Source organism: Bombina bombina, chromosome 10 (assembly GCF_027579735.1).
Source record: "Bombina bombina isolate aBomBom1 chromosome 10, aBomBom1.pri, whole genome shotgun sequence".
NCBI classification, from domain to species: domain Eukaryota; kingdom Metazoa; phylum Chordata; class Amphibia; order Anura; family Bombinatoridae; genus Bombina; species Bombina bombina.
The window spans coordinates 11,915,116-11,934,375 of record NC_069508.1 but is presented as its reverse complement, the minus strand read 5'-3'; the positions used below and the strand labels follow the sequence as shown (position 1 = coordinate 11,934,375).

Here is a 19,260-nt window from a genome sequence, read left to right as displayed (position 1 = left end):
ATATACATATATGTGTGTGTATATGTAAGTGTGTATGTATACATATATGTGTGTGAATATGTAAGTGTGTATGTATACATATATGTGTGTGTGTATATGTAAGTGTGTATGTATACATATATGTGTGTGTGTATATGTAAGTGTGTATGTATACATATATGTGTGTGTGTATATGTAAGTGTGTATGTATACATATGTGTGTGTATATGTAAGTGTGTATGTATACATATCTGTGTATATGTAAGTGTGTATGTATACATATATGTGTGTGTGTATATGTAAGTGTGTATGTATACATATATGTGTGTGTGTATATGTAAGTGTGTATGTATACATATGTGTGTGTGTATATGTAAGTGTGTATGTATACATATATGTGTGTGTGTATATGTGTGTATGTATACATATATGTGTGTGAATATGTAAGTGTGTATGTATACATGTGTGTGTATGTAAGTGTGTATGTATACATGTGTGTGTATATGTGTGTATGTATATACATATATGTGTGTGAATATGTAAGTGTGTATGTATACATGTGTGTGTATGTAAGTGTGTATGTATACATGTGTGTGTATATGTGTGTATGTATACATGTGTGTGTATGTAAGTGTGTATGTATACATGTGTGTGTATATATGTGTATGTATATACATATATGTATGTGTATATGTAAGTGTGTATGTATACATGTGTGTGTATGTGTAAGTGTGTAATTATACATATATTTGTGTGTATATGTAAGTGTGTATGTATACATATATGTGTGTGTATATGTAAGTGTGTATGTATACATATATGTGTGTGTATATGTGTGTATGTATATACATATATGTGTATATGTAAGTGTGTATGTATACATATATATATGTGTGTGTGTATATGTAAGTGTGTATGTATACATATGTGTGTGTATATGTAAGTGTGTATGTATATACATATATATATATATATATATGTGTGTATATGTAAGTGTGTATTTATAAATATATATGTGTATGTATACATATATGTGTGGGAATATGTAAGTGTGTACGTATACATACTGTATATGTGTGTGTATATGTAAGTGTGTATGTATACATACTGTATATGTGTGTGTATATGTAAGTGTGTATGTATATACATATATGTGTGTGTATATGTAAGTGTGTACGTATACATACTGTATATGTGTGTGTATATGTAAGTGTGTATGCATACATATATGTGTGTGTATATGTTAGTGTGTATGTATACATACTGTATATGTGTGTATATGTAAGTGTGTATGTATACATACTGTATATGTGTGTGTATATGTAAGTGTGTATGTATACATATGTGTGTGTGTATATGTGTGTATGTATACATATGTGTGTGTGTATATGTGTGTATGTATACATATGTGTGTGTGTATATGTGTGTATGTATACATATATGTGTATGTATACATATAATACATATTTGTGTGTGTATATGTAAGTGTATATGTATACATATATGTGTGTGTGTGTATACATATATGTGTGTGTATATGTAAGTGTGTATGCATACATATATGTGTGTGTATATGTAAGTGTGTATGTATACATACTGTATATGTGTGTATATGTAAGTGTGTATGTATACATATATGTGTGTGTATATATAAGTGTGTATATATACATATATGTGTGAATATGTAAGTGTGTATGTATACATATATGTAAGTGACTGTGTATGTATATACATATATACATACCCATTTGGAAGACAACTTCAAACTTTAAAAATTATACACACTTTATTTGTAACGCGTTTCTCAACCAAAAACACTGGTCGTTTCTTCAGACACTTCGCTTTTCTTTGTCTGATGAAACAACCATTGTTTTTGGTTGAGAAACGCGTTACAAATAAAGCGTGTATAATTTTTAAAGTTTGGAAGTTGTCTTCTATTTTATTACATCCTCAAGTTACACGGAAACAGATCCAGTACTTGTAACAGCTGTGCAGTATCAGGAATCTGAATGGCTTTGCAGCATCTGAACTCAGCGGCAGTTACCACAAGCAGAACTGGACACAGTGTACTAGCCACTGTTAAGTGCTAGCCTGCGGATTTGCACTGGTCACAGTACGGTGCCAATATATCCAGGAAGCGTTACCAGTATCATCACATTTTCTGCTTAAAAAATAGGATTATACGATGAGGCGCCCTCTTCTTGTTTTTATTTCCTAACAGTGCACCCTACACTCTGGTACCAAGAGGAGCAGCCGTGATTACAAAGAGCAACCACCACCTCGGTTCAGGAATATTCCTCTCACTGATGTTATTCAGCGCGCCTTTTCAAATTCCCCTCCTGGGTTTTTCATTATGTGTATATATATATATATATATATATGTAAGTGTGTAAGTGTATGACTGTATATGTAAGTATACATGTGTGTGTATGTATGTGTAAGTGTATGTGTGTATATGTAAGTATACATGTGTGTATGTATGTGTAAGTGTATGTGTGTATTTGTGTATATGTAAGTGTGTATGTATACATATGTGTGTGTGCGTGTGTGTGTGTATATGTAAGTATACATGTGTGTATATGTATGTGTAAGTGTATGTGTGTATTTGTGTATATGTTAGTATACATGTGTGTGTATATGTATGTGTAAGTGTATGTGTGTATTTGTGTATATGTAAGTGTTTATGTATACATATGTGTGTGTGCGCATGTGTGTATATGTAAGTATACATGTGTGTATATGTATGTGTGTATTTGTGTATATGTAAGTATACATGTGTGTGTATATGTATGTGTAAGTGTATGTGTGTATTTGTGTATATGTAAGTATACATATGTGTGTATATGTATGTGTGTATTTGTGTATATGTAAGTGTGTATGTATACATATGTGTGAATATGTAAGTGTGTATGTATACATGTGTGTGCGTGCGTGCGTGTGTATATGTAAGTATACATGTGTGTGTATATGTATGTGTAAGTGTATGTGTGTATTTGTGTGTATGTAAGTATACATGTGTGTGTATATGTATGTGTAAGTGTATGTGTGTATTTGTGTATATGTAAGTATACATATGTGTGTATATGTATGTGTGTATTTGTGTATATGTAAGTGTGTATGTATACATATGTGTGAATATGTAAGTGTGTATGTATACATGTGTGTGCGTGCGTGCGTGTGTATATGTAAGTATACATGTGTGTGTATATGTATGTGTAAGTGTATGTGTGTATTTGTGTGTATGTAAGTATACATGTGTGTGTATATGTATGTGTAAGTGTATGTGTGTATTTGTGTATATGTAAGTATACATATGTGTGTATATGTATGTGTGTATTTGTGTATATGTAAGTGTGTATGCATACATACAGTATGTGTGTGTGCAATGTGAACGCGAGTTCGCAATTAGCGCTCTGAAAATTAACCAGAGATTAGATCTCTGGTTAATTTTCTTAAAGTGCCACAAATGGCCTCAAATTATAGGGCATTATAGTTTTTTATTAAAAATTAACTGCACTAAGCAGTTTTGGGGCTTTAAAGTTTGTGGGAGTGGGGTGTTAGAAAAAAAATCGGCACTGAAAAGTGCCTTTACATTGCGGTCTATGGGAACTGTGTGTGAATATATATGTACATGCTTATATACATATATATATTATGTATGTCTTAATATGTGTATATATACTGTACATACTAACACATACATATATATATATATATATATATATATATAATCCTATACATATATATTTAAAAATGCTGCCCATCACTGAGCTACTTACCCCCTTCACTGTGCAAGGTTCTGATGCCGTCTCTGACGGCATCAGAACAAGGGCCCCATTGGAGCCTATGGAAGCGCACTCTCTTGAGCGCAATGCTTCCTAGCAATGCGAATGCGAGCACGCGAGCGATATTTAGCGCTCCACTTGTAATCTAGCCCATCATTTTTAACAACTTTCAAATTTACTTTTATTATCAAATGTGCTTCATTTTCTTGTTATTCTTTGCTAAAGGAACAGCATTGCACTACTGGCAGCTAGCTGAACACATCTAGTTAGCCAATCAGAAGAGACAAATTTGTGCAGGCACCAATCAGCAGCTAGCTTCCACTAGTGTAGGATATGTGCGTATTCTTTTTCAATACTAGAAACCAAGAGAACAAAGCACATTTGAATAGTGTAGGGAAATGACATGTTCTATCTGATTCTTGCAAGTTTATTTTGGACTTTCCCTTTAAGGTAATTGGTGTGAAACAGAAGCTAATTCTTTGATCTCGCTGAGCTGACAAGGGGCAGTTACAGATCTTTATTAATTGTCGTCAAGCAAGTTGCAGAGAGTTTAGAGATTGGTTTCACTAATGAGGTATATTTAATCTGTCTGTTTCAGGAGCTGGTCAAACACACGACCGATGACACCGAGAAGAGGAACTTGCGCCAAGCTCTGGACGCCATGAAGGTAATGCGTTTAGTTGTACTGTGACAGGATGTATGATTACTACTCCATACATGAGCTCCGATACCTGTGTGACAGACCCTTCTGTCAGTACTGAAAGAGTTAACTTTGTTCAGCTTTAAGAAGCTATTTTCTAAATACAAGGTTGCTGGCCTCAGCTATTGTGTGTTGTAATTAAGTTTAAGTGATAAACATTCACATTGTTTAATCCCATCCAGAGAGCAGACGCCCAAGTGATAAGAAAGGCTCAAGTGTGTCTTGTGTTTAACTTGTTTATCTGCTTAAGTAATGTAATTCTATTGTGGCATGTCAAAGGGCGTTTTCCCTCTATCTAATGTACAATATTCTTTCAACCCCCCATCTGGGGTCAGACCTGCATAAATACTGGGCATATAGCCTTCAATAAAGTGCATTCTGTTTTTACCTTCAATGTGGAGCCTGGTCTCATGTTTGAGGGGGGAACTGGCTGGGTTGTGAGTTGCTGATCCCATATTCAGGACATCGTTCACCTGGTATTAACCCTTGGTATCCTGTTGGTACCGTAACAACCTGATCTTCTGGGGACAGTTTATTTTCTTTTACATCAAATCCAGAATGAAATGATTATTCCTCTGCAATTTATACAAACAAATCTTTTAAAAAAGGAATTTTATGTAAATTTCTCTTTTATGTGTGTTTAGTTTTTCTACTGGTTACACTAGCTCCCTCAGAGTGAATATACTAGCTCACACAGGGTGAATATACTAGCTCACACAGGGTGAATATACTAGCTCACATAGGGTGAATATACTAGCTCACATAGGGTGAATATACTAGCTCACACAGGGTGAATATACTAGCTCACAAAGGGTGAATATACTAGCTCACATAGGGTGAATATACTAGCTCACAAAGGGTGAATATACTAGCTCACAAAGGGTGAATATACTAGCTCACACAGGGTGAATATACTAGCTCCCTCAGAGTGAATATACTAGCTCACACAGGGTGAATACACTAGCTCACACAGTGTGAATATACTAGCTCACAAAGGGTGAATATACTAGCTCACAAAGGGTGAATATACTAGCTCACACAGGGTGAATATCCTAGCTCACACAGGGTGAATATCCTAGCTCACACAGGGTGAATATCCTAGCTCACACAGGGTGAATATACTAGCTCACACAGGGTGAATATCCTAGCTCACACATGGTGTATATACTAGCTCACACAGGGTGAATATATTAGCTCACACAGGGTGAATATACTAGCTCCCTCAGAGTGAATATACTAGCTCACACAGGGTGAATATACTAGCTCACACAGGGTGAATATACTAGCTCACACAGGGTGAATATACTAACTCACACAGGGTGAATATACTAGCTCACAAAGGGGTAATATACTAGCTCACATAGGGTGAATATACTAGCTCACAAAGGGTGAATATACTAGCTCACACAGGGTGAATATACTAGCTCACACAGGGTGAATATACTAACTCACACAGGGTAAATATACTAGCTCACAAAGGGTGAATATACTAGCTCACATAGGGTGAATATACTAGCTCACAAAGGGTGAATATACTAGCTCACACAGGGTGAATATACTATCTCACACAGGGTGAATATACTAGCTCACACAGTGTGAATATACTTGCTCACACAGGGTGAATATACTAGCTCAAAAAGGGTGAATATACTAGCTCACAAAGGGTGAATATACTAGCTCACACAGGGTGAATATACTAGCTCACACAGGGTGAATATACTAACTCACACAGGGTGAATATACTAGCTCACAAAGGGTGAATATACTAGCTCACAAAGGGTGAATATACTAGCTCACAAAGGGTGAATATACTAGCTCACATAGGGTGAATATACTAGCTCACAAAGGGTGAATATACTAGCTCACAAAGGGTGAATATACTAGCTCACACAGGGTGAATATACTAGCTCCCTCAGAGTGAATATACTAGCTCACACAGGGTGAATACACTAGCTCACACAGTGTGAATATACTAGCTCACAAAGGGTGAATATACTAGCTCACAAAGGGTGAATATACTAGCTCACACAGGGTGAATATCCTAGCTCACACAGGGTGAATATCCTAGCTCACACAGGGTGAATATCCTAGCTCACACAGGGTGAATATACTAGCTCACACAGGGTGAATATCCTAGCTCACACATGGTGTATATACTAGCTCACACAGGGTGAATATATTAGCTCACACAGGGTGAATATACTAGCTCCCTCAGAGTGAATATACTAGCTCACACAGGGTGAATATACTAGCTCACACAGGGTGAATATACTAGCTCACACAGGGTGAATATACTAACTCACACAGGGTGAATATACTAGCTCACAAAGGGGTAATATACTAGCTCACATAGGGTGAATATACTAGCTCACAAAGGGTGAATATACTAGCTCACACAGGGTGAATATACTAGCTCACACAGGGTGAATATACTAACTCACACAGGGTAAATATACTAGCTCACAAAGGGTGAATATACTAGCTCACATAGGGTGAATATACTAGCTCACAAAGGGTGAATATACTAGCTCACACAGGGTGAATATACTATCTCACACAGGGTGAATATACTAGCTCACACATTGTGAATATACTTGCTCACACAGGGTGAATATACTAGCTCAAAAAGGGTGAATATACTAGCTCACAAAGGGTGAATATACTAGCTCACACAGGGTGAATATACTAGCTCACACAGGGTGAATATACTAACTCACACAGGGTGAATATACTAGCTCACAAAGGGTGAATATACTAGCTCACAAAGGGTGAATATACTAGCTCACAAAGGGTGAATATACTAGCTCACACAGGGTGAATATACTATCTCACACAGGGTGAATACACTAGCTCACACAGGTTGAATATACTAGCTCACACAGGGTGAATATAGTAGCTCACAAAGGGTGAATATACTAGCTCACACAGGGTGAATATACTATCTCACACAGGGTGAATACACTAGCTCACACAGGTTGAATATACTAGCTCACACAGGGTGAATATAGTAGCTCACAAAGGGTGAATATACTAGCTCACAAAGGGTGAATATACTAGCTCACATAGGGTGAATATACTAGCTCACAAAGGGTTAATATACTAGCTCACACAGGGTGAATATACTAGCTCACACAGGGTGAATATACTAGCTCACACAGGGTGAATATACTAGCTCACACATGGTGAATATACTAGCTCACACAGGGTGAATATACTAGCTCACAAAGGGTGAATATACTAGCTCACAAAGGGTGAATATACTAGCTCACATAGGGTGAATATAGTAGCTCACAAAGGGTGAATATACTAGCTCACATAGGGTGAATATAGTAGCTCACAAAGGGTGAATATACTAGCTCACATAGGGTGAATATACTAGCTCACAAAGGGTTAATATACTAGCTCACACAGGGTGAATATACTAGCTCACACAGGGTGAATATACTAGCTCACACAGGGTGAATATACTAGCTCACACATGGTGAATATACTAGCTCACACAGGGTGAATATACTAGCTCACAAAGGGTGAATACACTAGCTCACACAGGGTGAATACACTAGCTCACACAGGTTGAATATACTAGCTCACACAGGGTGAATATACTAGCTCACAAAGGGTGAATATACTAGCTCACAAAGGGTTAATATACTAGCTCACACAGGGTGAATATACTAGCTCACACAGGGTGAATATACTAGCTCACACAGGGTGAATATACTAGCTCACACATGGTGAATATACTAGCTCACACAGGGTGAATATACTAGCTCACAAAGGGTGAATACACTAGCTCACACAGGGTGAATACACTAGCTCACACAGGTTGAATATACTAGCTCACACAGGGTGAATATACTAGCTCACAAAGGGTGAATATACTAGCTCACACATGGTGAATATACTAGCTCACACAGGGTGAATATACTAGCTCACACAGGGTGAATATACTAGCTCACACAGGGTGAATACACTAGCTCACACAGGTTGAATATACTAGCTCACACAGGGTGAATATACTAGCTCACAAAGGGTGAATATACTAGCTCACAAAGGGTGAATATACTAGCTCACACAGGGTGAATATACTAGCTCACACAGCGTGAATATACTAGCTCACACAGGGTGAATATACTAGCTCACACATGGTGAATATACTAGCTCACACAGGGTGAATATACTAGCTCACACATGGTGAATATACTAGCTCACACAGGGTGAATATACTAGCTCACAAAGGGTGAATATACTATCTCACACAGGGTGAGTATTCTAGCTCCAGCAGGTTAGATAGATTAGCTGCAGTGTAACTCACTCTAATTTGCTTCGCCTTCTCTACAGGATTTAGCGCAGTATGTCAATGAGGTGAAACGAGACCAAGAAACGCTGCGGGAAATTGATCAGTTTCAGCTGTGCATCGAGAACTTGGTACGCCTTATATACAGCTATCCCATGGGTGGGCAGATATGAGGGTCTACACAGCCTGTACAGTTAACTAAAATATAAATAGCAAAATCAGAATAAACTGGATAATGTGCTGTGCAGACGGAATCAGAATAGAAACCCCAGAGGTCAACAAATCCCTTCCCAGCTTGCACTTGTCTATCCTTATCCCGCACACCTGTGTACTGATGCAAGTTCTGCAGCCCTATAATTGTATTTAAAGGGACAGTAAAGTCAAAATGAAACTTTCATGATTCAGATAGGGCATGCAATTCTAAACACACTACCAGTCTTCAAAAGCTGACAATCATCCAAAACCCACAAAGCCGTAGATTCAGCTCTTTCGCCCCTGTTACTAAGGAAGAAGTTTCTGCCCTTATACTGTCCTCTCGCCTCACTACCTGTCCCCTCAATCACATCCCCTCACAGCTACTCCCCTCCCTCTCTTCTACTCTTCTACCTATACTCACACACATTTCCTACCTCTCCCTCAGCACCGGTATATTTCCCTAATCTCTAAAACACGCACTGGTCACACCTATCCTCAAAAAAACTCTTGATCCAACCTCCCCATCCAACTACCGCCCTATTTCCCTACTCCCTCTTGCCTCAAAACTTCTTGAAAAAACTGGTACATGCACGCCTATCCCATTTCTTTACTCCCTCCTTGTCCCACTGCAATCTGAGTTTCTCACCCATAACTCCACAGAGAGAGCAATCATTAAGTTCACCCATAGACACACACACAAACATATGGACACATGCACACACACATATATGCACACCCATAAACACACACATATGGATACACACAGACATATATGCACACCCATATACACACACAGACACACACACCCATATGCACAACCATAAACACAGACATATGGACACACACACACATATATGCACACCCATAAACACACACACATATGGACACACACAGACATATATGCACACCCATATGCACAACCATAAACACACACATATGGACACACACAGACATATATGCACACCCATACACATATATGCACACACATACACACACATACACAGACACACACATATAAGCACACCTATATACACACACACACACTGACACATACACTTGTACAGAGAGGGCGATTAAATTGAGCATTTAAAAATACATAACATACACACATTTTGTTTTTGCACAGGAAATTATCGGCTAGATTTAGAGTTTTGTCGGTAAAGACCCGCGTAGCTAACACTGCTTTTTTCCCCAACGCACCCTTCCAACAACGCTGGTATTTAGAGTTGTCTGAGGGGCTGCATTAGGCTCAAAAAAGGGTGCGTTGAGCCTAATGTAGCTCCACTTCAACCCTCAATACCAGCGTTGCTTACGGTAGCGTTAAGCTGGAAAAACGTGCTCGTGCACGATTCCCCCTTAGGAAACAATGGGGCAGTTTTGGCTGAAAAAAAACCTAACACCTGCAAAAAAGCAGCGTTCAGCTCCTAACGCAGCCCCATTGTTTCCTATGGGGAAACACTTCCTATGTCTGCACCTAACACCCTAACATGTACCCCGAGTCTAAAAACCCCTAACCATACACTCATTAACCCCTAATCTGCGCCCCCGCTATCGCTGACACCTGCATTATACTATTAACCCCTAATCTGCCGCTCCAGACACCGCCGCAACCTACATTATCCCTATGTACCCCTATTCTGCTGCCCCTAACACCGCCGACACCTATATTATATTTATTAACCCCTAATGTGCCCCCCCAAGGTCGCTGCTACCTTACCTACACTTATTAACCCCTATTCTGCTGACTGGACCTCGCCACTACTCTAATAAATGTATTAACCCCTAAAGCTAAGTCGAACCCTAACCCTAACACCCCCCTAAATTAAATATAATTTTAATCTAACAAAATAAATTAACTCTTATTAACTAAAGTATTCCTATTTAAAGCTAAATACTTACCTGTAAAATAAACCCTAATATAGCTACAATATAACGAATAATTATATTGTGTCTATTTTAGGGTTTATATTTATTTTACAGGCAACTTTGTATTTATTTTAACTAGGTACAATAGCTATTAAATAGTTAATAACTATTTAATAGCTACCTAGTTAAAATAATTACCAAATTACCTGTAAAATAAATCCTAACCTAAGTTACAATTAAACCTAACACTACACTATATACCAGCCCTTAAAAGGGCTTTTTGCGGGGCATGCCCCAAAGAAATCAGCTCTTTTGCCTGTAAAAAACCCCACAATACCACCACCCACATACCCCTACTCTAACCCAAACCCCCCTTAAATAAACCTAACACTACCCCCCTGAAGATCTCCCTACCTTTAGTCGTGTTCACCCAGCCGGGCACCGATGGACCAAAAGAGGACATTCGGAGCGGCAGAAGTCTTCATCCTATCCGGGCAGAAGAGGACATCCGGACCGGCAGACATCTTCATCCAAGCGGCATCTTCTATTTTCATCCATCCGACGAGGGGTATGTGGGTGGTGGGTTGTAATGTTGGGGGGTGGTATTGTGTTTTTTTTTACAGGCAAAAGAGCTGATTTCTTTGGGGCATGCCCCGCAAAAAGCCCTTTTAAGGGCTGGTAAGGTAATAGAGCTGTTAACTTTTTTAATTTAGATTAGGGTAGGGAATTTTTTTTATTTTGGGGGCTTTGTTATTTTATTAGGGGGCTTAGAGTAGGTTTAATTAGCTTAAAATTCTTGTAATCTTTTTTGATTTTTCGTAATTTAGTGTTTGTTTTTTTGGTAATTTAGTTTAGTTTATTTAATTGTAGGTAATTGTAGGTACTTGTAGGTAATTAATTTAATTTATTTATTGATAGTGTAGTGTTAGGTTTAATTGTAACTTAGGTTAGGATTTATTTTACAGGTAATTTGGTAATTATTTTAACTAGGTAGCTATTAAATAGTTATTAACTATTTTATAGCTATTGTACCTAGTTAAAATAAATACAAAGTTGCCTGTAAAATAAATATAAACCCTAAAATAGATACAATATAATTATTCGTTATATTGTAGCTATATTAGGGTTTATTTTACAGGTAAGTATTTAGCTTTACATAGGAATACTTTAGTTAATAAGAGTTAATTTATTTCGTTAGATTAAAATTATATTTAACTTAGGGGGGTGTTAGGGTTATGGTTAGACTTAGCTTTAGGGGTTAATACATTTATTAGAGTAGCGGCGAGGTCCGGTCGGTAGATTAGGGGTTAATACTTGAAGTTAGGTGGCGGCGATGTTAGGGAGGGCATATTAGGGGTTAATACAATGTATTCTATGGTTTGTGAGGCGGGAGTGCAGGGTTTTAGGGGTTAATACATTTATTAGAGTAGCGGCGAGGTCCGGTCGGCAGATTAGGGGTTAATAAGTATAATGTAGGTAGCAGCGACATTGGGGGGGCAGATTAGGGGTTAATAAATATTATGTAGGTGTCGGCGATGTTAGGGCCAGCAGATTAGGGGTTCATAGGGATAATGTAGGTGGCGGCGGTGTGCGGTCGGAAAAATTAGGGGTTAAAACAATGTATTATAGTGGCGGCGATGTGGGAGGACCTCGGTTTAGGGGTACATAGGTAGTTTATGGGTGTTAGTGTACTTTAGAGCACAGTAGTTAAGAGCTTTATGAACCGGCATTAGCCCAGAAAGCTCTTAACTCCTGGCTTTTTTCTGCGGCTGGAGTCTTGTCGGTAGATTTCTAACGCTCACTTCAGCCACGACTCTAAATACCGGCGTTAGGAAGATCCCATTGAAAAGATAGGATACGCAATTGGCGTAAGGGGATCTGCGGTATGGAAAAGTTGCGGCTTGAAAGTGAGCGTTAGACCCTTTCCTGCCTGACTCTAAATACCAGCGGCCGGCCAAAACCAGCGTTAGGACCCCTTAACGCTGCTTTTGATGGCTAACGCAGAACTCTAAATCTAGCCGTAAGAATTTAAAGTTTGGAGATTTAATAGTTTTGTGGTTCCTCTATTTGTATTGGTAATACTGCAAGAGACCAGCAGAGGGCAGCATGGATGTATGATAGTCCTATCCAGGCTCCAGACTGATTTATTTAGCAGGAAATTCTGCATAACACAAAACCTGTTCATCAGCACTTTGGGCGATCAGACAATTTTTAATTATTGTTTAATCAGAATTTTTTATGGAGCTGAGTTCTGTTTTTTGTAGTTGTTTTTTTTTAAATAATCTTAAAAAACATTTTATGTCTCGCAGCCCCTAAATAGTTTTGATATGAAGATTCATTCAGCATTCAACAGCTTAAAATAAACAGCAATATCAGTTTGCTGCCCAAGTCTGTACACCCACAGCATCTTTCCTCCGTAGACCTTCATGACCCTGCAACATACTGAACCTGCTGCCCAAGTCTATGACCCACAGCATCTGCCCTCCCTAGATTTACATGACCCTGCAACATACCGAACCTGCTGCTCAAATCTGTACACTAACAGCATCTGCCCTTCCTAAACCTATATGACCCTGCAACATACCGAACCTGCTGCCAACACTCCACCATATACATGTATCATATAGCAAAAACAGAGTGCGTGAACACCTTTCATATGGGAATTACCAGCTAAATATATTAATATCCTTCTGAGCCATCAGTATAGACCATTTCTGTGTCACATTATTAGTGGGTTTTGTGGTTGTGAGTTTCATCATTAGACAGTAATTCTCCCATGCAGTTGTCATGTCCCATAAAGCACATGAATGTGAGAAGTCTGAGAGCTGATATAACCCAGATGCTGATAGAAAATTAAATACATATAATACGATTTTTATGCACACCGCTGAGGTTGTTATGTATTAATATAAGCAGGATATCGGCTAGGTCTAGCAATATCTAACATAGCATCATTCTGAGTTTGCTTCTTATTTACACAGAATCAGAACCTGGCACTGTATGGGCGGCCCAAGATAGATGGAGAGGTTAAACTGTGTACGCTGGACAAACGGACGCGGCAGGACAGGTAAATGTATGTCTGCATGTTAGCATCACATGACGATCAGTAGGGTCACATATCACCTACAGTACTTCGCTTGCAGGTACATATTCCTGTTTGATCAGGCAGTCATCGTGTGTAAGAGGAGAGGGGATGTCTACGACATGAAAGAGGTGATAGATCTTCAGAAATACAAAATAACCAACAACCCGACCACAGACAAGGACAACAAAAAGGTATAAACTGCGCTAATGACAAGCACTCAGAACTTCTGTCTAAAACTAACTGGGGGGGGGGGGGGGGGGTGAGACTGAGGGGGTGTGTGAGACTGAGGGGTGGTGTGAGACTGAGGGGGGGGGGGTGAGACAGAGGGGGGGTGTGTGAGACAGAGGGGATGTGTGTGAGACAGAGGGGGTGTGTGTGAGACAGAGGGTGTGTGTGAAACAGAGGGTGTGTGTGAGACAGAGGGGGTGTGTGTGAGACAGAGGGTGTGTGTGAGACAGAGGGTGTGTGTGTGAGACAGAGGGTGTGTGTGTGAGACAGCGGGTGTGTGTGAGACAGAGGGTGTGTGTGTGAGACAGAGGGGGTGTGTGTGAGACAGAGGGGATGTGTGTGAGACAGAGGGGGTGTGTGTGAGACAGAGGGGGTGTGTGTGAGACAGAGGGTGTGTGTGAGACAGAGGGGGTGTGTGTGAGACAGAGGGTGTGTGTGTGAGATAGAGGGTGTGTGTGAGACAGAGGGGGTGTGTGTGAGACAGAGGGTGTGTGTGTGAGACAGAGGGGGTGTGTGTGAGACAGAGGGTGTGTGTGAGACAGAGGGTGTGTGTGAGACAGAGGTGGTGTGTGTGAGACAGAGGGGGTGTGTGTGAGACAGAGGGGGTGTGTGTGAGACAGAGGGGGTGTGTGTGAGACAGAGGGGGTGTGTGTGAGACAGAGGAGGATGAGACAAAGGGGGGTGTGAGACAGAGGGGAATGAGAGAGAGGGAGGAGAGGGGTTTGTGAGGAAAGAGGGAGAGAGGAGGCAGAAGGGATCTGAGAGAGGAAGGGCAAAGGGTGTGAAAGAAAGAAGGTAGATGTGAGAGAGAGGGGAGTGTTGGAGTAATTAGGGGGTGAGCATTAGTAGTATTAGGTTGCATCCTGTATTATACTGAGTACCCTCCCTCTGTACAGTGCACACTCACTATCCCTGTCCCCTAACACTATAACAAGCTGAGATTTTACTGTCTGTGCTGCGTTGTTCTGTGTGTTTTCTAGTGGTCGCACGGTTTCTACCTCACTCACATACAAGGCCAGAACGCCTTTGAATTTTACTGCAAAACGAAGGACTTAAAGAAGAAGCTTCTGGAGCAGTTTGAAATGGCCCTGTGAGTATTTAGATCCCACAGAAGCCCAACATGGGTTAAGTTTGGGGTAAAGAAGGAAAACAACATACGATTATTTATAAACTGATGTAACATACATGTCACTGAGCACGGCGCATGAACTTGTGGCGCAGATGCAGCTGGGGAAACTCTGGGGGACACTAGTGGAGTTTTTTCTTTAACGACCTTGTGGGTCATTAAATCTTTACTCATCAGTGCGTCAGTAAGTGATGTGTAACCTGAATCTGCTCCTCAGTGCGTCAGTAAGTCATGTGTAGCCTGAATCTGCTCCTCAGTGCGTCAGTAAGTCATGTGTAGCCTGAATCTGCTCCTCAGTGTGTCAGTAAGTCATGTGTAGCCTGAATCTGCTCCTCAGTGTGTCAGTAAGTGATGTGTAACCTGAATCTGCTCCTCAGTGTGTCAGTAAGTGATGTGTAACCTGAATCTGCTCCTCAGTGCGTCAGTAAGTGATGTGTAACCTGAATCTGCTCCTCAGTGCGTCAGTAAGTGATGTGTAACCTGAATCTGCTCCTCAGTGCGTCAGTAAGTGATGTGTAACCTGAATCTGCTCCTCAGTGCGTCAGTAAGTCATGTGTAACCTGAATCTGCTCCTCAGTGTGTCAGTAAGTGATGTGTAACCTGAATCTGCTCCTCAGTGCGTCAGTAAGTCATGTGTAACCTGAATCTGCTCCTCAGTGCGTCAGTAAGTGATGTGTAACCTGAATCTGCTCCTCAGTGCGTCAGTAAGTCATGTGTAACCTGAATCTGCTCCTCAGTGTGTCAGTAAGTCATGTGTAACCTGAATCTGCTCCTCAGTGCGTCAGTAAGTCATGCGTAACCTGAATCTGCTCCTCAGTGCGTCAGTAAGTCATGTGTAACCTGAATCTGCTCCTCAGTGTGTCAGTGAGTGATGTGTAACCTGAATCTGCTCCTCAGTGCGTCAGTAAGTCATGTGTAACCTGAATCTGCTCCTCAGTGCGTCAGTAAGTCATGCGTAACCTGAATCTGCTCCTCAGTGCGTCAGTAAGTCATGTGTAACCTGAATCTGCTCCTCAGTGTGTCAGTGAGTGATGTGTAACCTGAATCTGCTCCTCAGTGCGTCAGTAAGTGATGTGTAACCTGAATCTGCTCCTCAGTGCGTCAGTAAGTCATGTGTAACCTGAATCTGCTCCTCAGTGTGTCAGTGAGTGATGTGTAGCCTGAATCTGCTCCTCAGTGCTTCAGTAAGTCATGTGTATCCTGAATCTGCTCCTCAGTGCGTCAGTAAAGTCATGTGTAACCTGAATCTGCTCCTCAGTGCGTCAGTAAGTCATGCGTAACCTGAATCTGCTCCTCAGTGTGTCAGTAAGTCATGTGTAACCTGAATCTGCTCCTCAGTGCGTCAGTAAGTCATGTGTAACCTGAATCTGCTCCTCAGTGCGTCAGTAGGTGATGTGTAACCTGAATCTGCTCCTCAGTGTGTCAGTAAGTCCTGTGTAACCTGAATCTGCTCCTCAGTGCGTCAGTAAGTGATGTGTAACCTGAATCTGCTCCTGTGTCCTATGTGTTTATAGTGTTTAGCTAGCCTGGATAACTGGGGAAGGGGCGGTATGGGGGTACAGGGAAGGGGCACAGTCTGGGGTCAGCAATTGGGTGTGACCTTATTTGCTGACCTCATTTAAGGGAATATATATTGTTCTATTTGCTGATATAAACCTGCTGAAGACAGACAATAAATACATTTCCCTTCATTCTCTGTCGTTCTCTATTCCTCTGCGTATCTGTGGCATTTATTACCCTTTCTCATGAATTAAATAATGACATGTTCAGAAGGAAACAGAGCAATTTTACTAGATCTCTGCTCCAAGAAAAGAGCAGAGAAAAATAAGTAAACACATCTACAGGGAGTGCAGACTTATTAGGCAAGTTGTATTTTTGAGGATTAATTTTATTATTGAACAACAACCATGTTCTCAATGAACCCAAAAAACTCATTAATATCAAAGCTGAATAGTTTTGGAAGTAGTTTTTAGTTTGTTTTTAGTTATAGCTATTTTAGGGGTATATCTGTGTGTGCAGGTGACTATTACTGTGCATAATTATTAGGCAACTTAACAAAAAACAAATATATACCCATTTCAATTATTTATTTTTACCAGTGAAACCAATATAACATCTCAACATTCACAAATATACATTTCTGACATTCAAAAACAAAACAAAAACAAATCAGTGACCAATATAGCCACCTTTCTTTGCAAGGACATTTAAAAGCCTGCCATCCATGGATTCTGTCAGTGTTTTGTTCTGTTCACCATCAACATTGCGTGCAGCAGCAACCACAGCCTCCCAGACACTGTTCAGAGAGGTGTACTGTTTTCCCTCCTTGTAAATCTCACATTTGATGATGGACCACAGGTTCTCAATGGGGTTCAGATCAGGTGAACAAGGAGGCCATGTCATTAGATTTTCTTCTTTTATACCCTTTCTTGCCAGCCACGCTGTGGAGTACTTGGACGCGTGTGATGGAGCATTGTCCTGCATGAAAATCATGTTTTTCTTGAAGGATGCAGACTTCTTCCTGTTCCACTGCTTGAAGAAGGTGTCTTCCAGAAACTGGCAGTAGGACTGGGAGTTGAGCTTGACTCCATCCTCAACCCGAAAAGGCCCCACAAGCTCATCTTTGATGATACCAGCCCAAACCAGTACTCCACCTCCACCTTGCTGGCGTCTGAGTCGGACTGGAGTTCTCTGCCCTTTACCAATCCAGCCACGGGCCCATCCATCTGGCCCATCAAGACTCACTCTCATTTCATCAGTCCATAAAACCTTGGAAAAATCAGTCTTGAGATATTTCTTGGCCCAGTCTTGACGTTTCAGCTTGTGTGTCTTGTTCAGTGGTGGTCGTCTTTCAGCCTTTCTTACCTTGGCCATGTCTCTGAGTATTGCACACCTTGTGCTTTTGGGCACTCCAGTGATGTTGCAGCTCTGAAATATGGCCAAACTGGTGGCAAGTGGCATCTTGGCAGCTGCACGCTTGACTTTTCTCAGTTCATGGGCAGTTATTTTGCGCCTTGGTTTTTCCACACGCTTCTTGCGACCCTGTTGACTATTTTGAATGAAACGCTTGATTGTTCGATGATCACGCTTCAGAAGCTTTGCAATTTTAAGAGTGCTGCATCCCTCTGCAAGATATCTCACTATTTTTGACTTTTCTGAGCCTGTCAAGTCCTTCTTTTGACCCATTTTGCCAAAGGAAAGGAAGTTGCCTAATAATTATGCACACCTGATATAGGGTGTTGATGTCATTAGACCACACCCCTTCTCATTACAGAGATGCACATAACCTAATATGCTTAATTGGTAGTAGCCTTTCGAGCCTATACAGCTTGGAGTAAGACAACATGCATAAAGAGGATGATGTGGTCAAAATACTCATTTGCCTAATAATTCTGCACTCCCTGTATTTAGAACTTTATATAAATGCATAAAGCGCCAACCATAACTGAGAGTGTCTTAAATAATGATACATACTTACCGAAAAACACCCATCCACATATAGCAGATAGCCAAACCAGTACTGAAAGCTATCATCAGAGGTAATGGTATATACTGTAAGAGTATATCGTCAATCTGAAAAGGGAGGTAGGAGATGAATCCCTACGATCGATAACAGAGAACCCTTGAAAAGATTTCCCATGAGAGAAACCATAAAAAACCAATAGGTGATACTCTCTTCACATCCCTTTGACGAACACTGTACTCTGAGAGGAACCGGGCTTCAGAATGCTTAGAAGCGCTTATCTTAACTCGTTGGTAAATGCTAAGGGGCATATTTATCCAGCTCCGAATGGAGCTTGATGCCCCGTGTTTCTGGCGAGCCTGCAGACTCACCAGAAACAGCAGTTATGAAGCAGCGGTCACAAAGACAGCTGCTCCATAACCTGTCAGCCTGTTCTGAGCAGGCGGACAGACATCGCCGGAAATCAACCCGATCGAGTACGATCGGGTTGATTGACACCCCCCTGCTGGCGGCCCGTTGGCCGCGAGTCTGCAGGG

The 19,260-nt window shown here is 40.5% G+C and overlaps 1 protein-coding gene across 4 annotated transcripts in view; it reads left to right on the top strand.

The window, feature by feature from the left end:
* VAV3 (vav guanine nucleotide exchange factor 3) overlaps positions 1-19,260 on the top strand; it is a 300,764-nt gene that overhangs the window by 159,347 nt on the left and 122,157 nt on the right. For all 4 annotated transcript variants that reach the window (XM_053693780.1, XM_053693781.1, XM_053693784.1 and 1 more), the window contains exons 12-16: positions 4,363-4,431; positions 8,806-8,892; positions 13,804-13,889; positions 13,966-14,098; positions 15,116-15,225. In XM_053693780.1, coding sequence (XP_053549755.1) covers positions 4,363-4,431; positions 8,806-8,892; positions 13,804-13,889; positions 13,966-14,098; positions 15,116-15,225 — 485 coding nt within the window. The remainder of the gene's footprint in view (positions 1-4,362; positions 4,432-8,805; positions 8,893-13,803; positions 13,890-13,965; positions 14,099-15,115; positions 15,226-19,260) is intronic.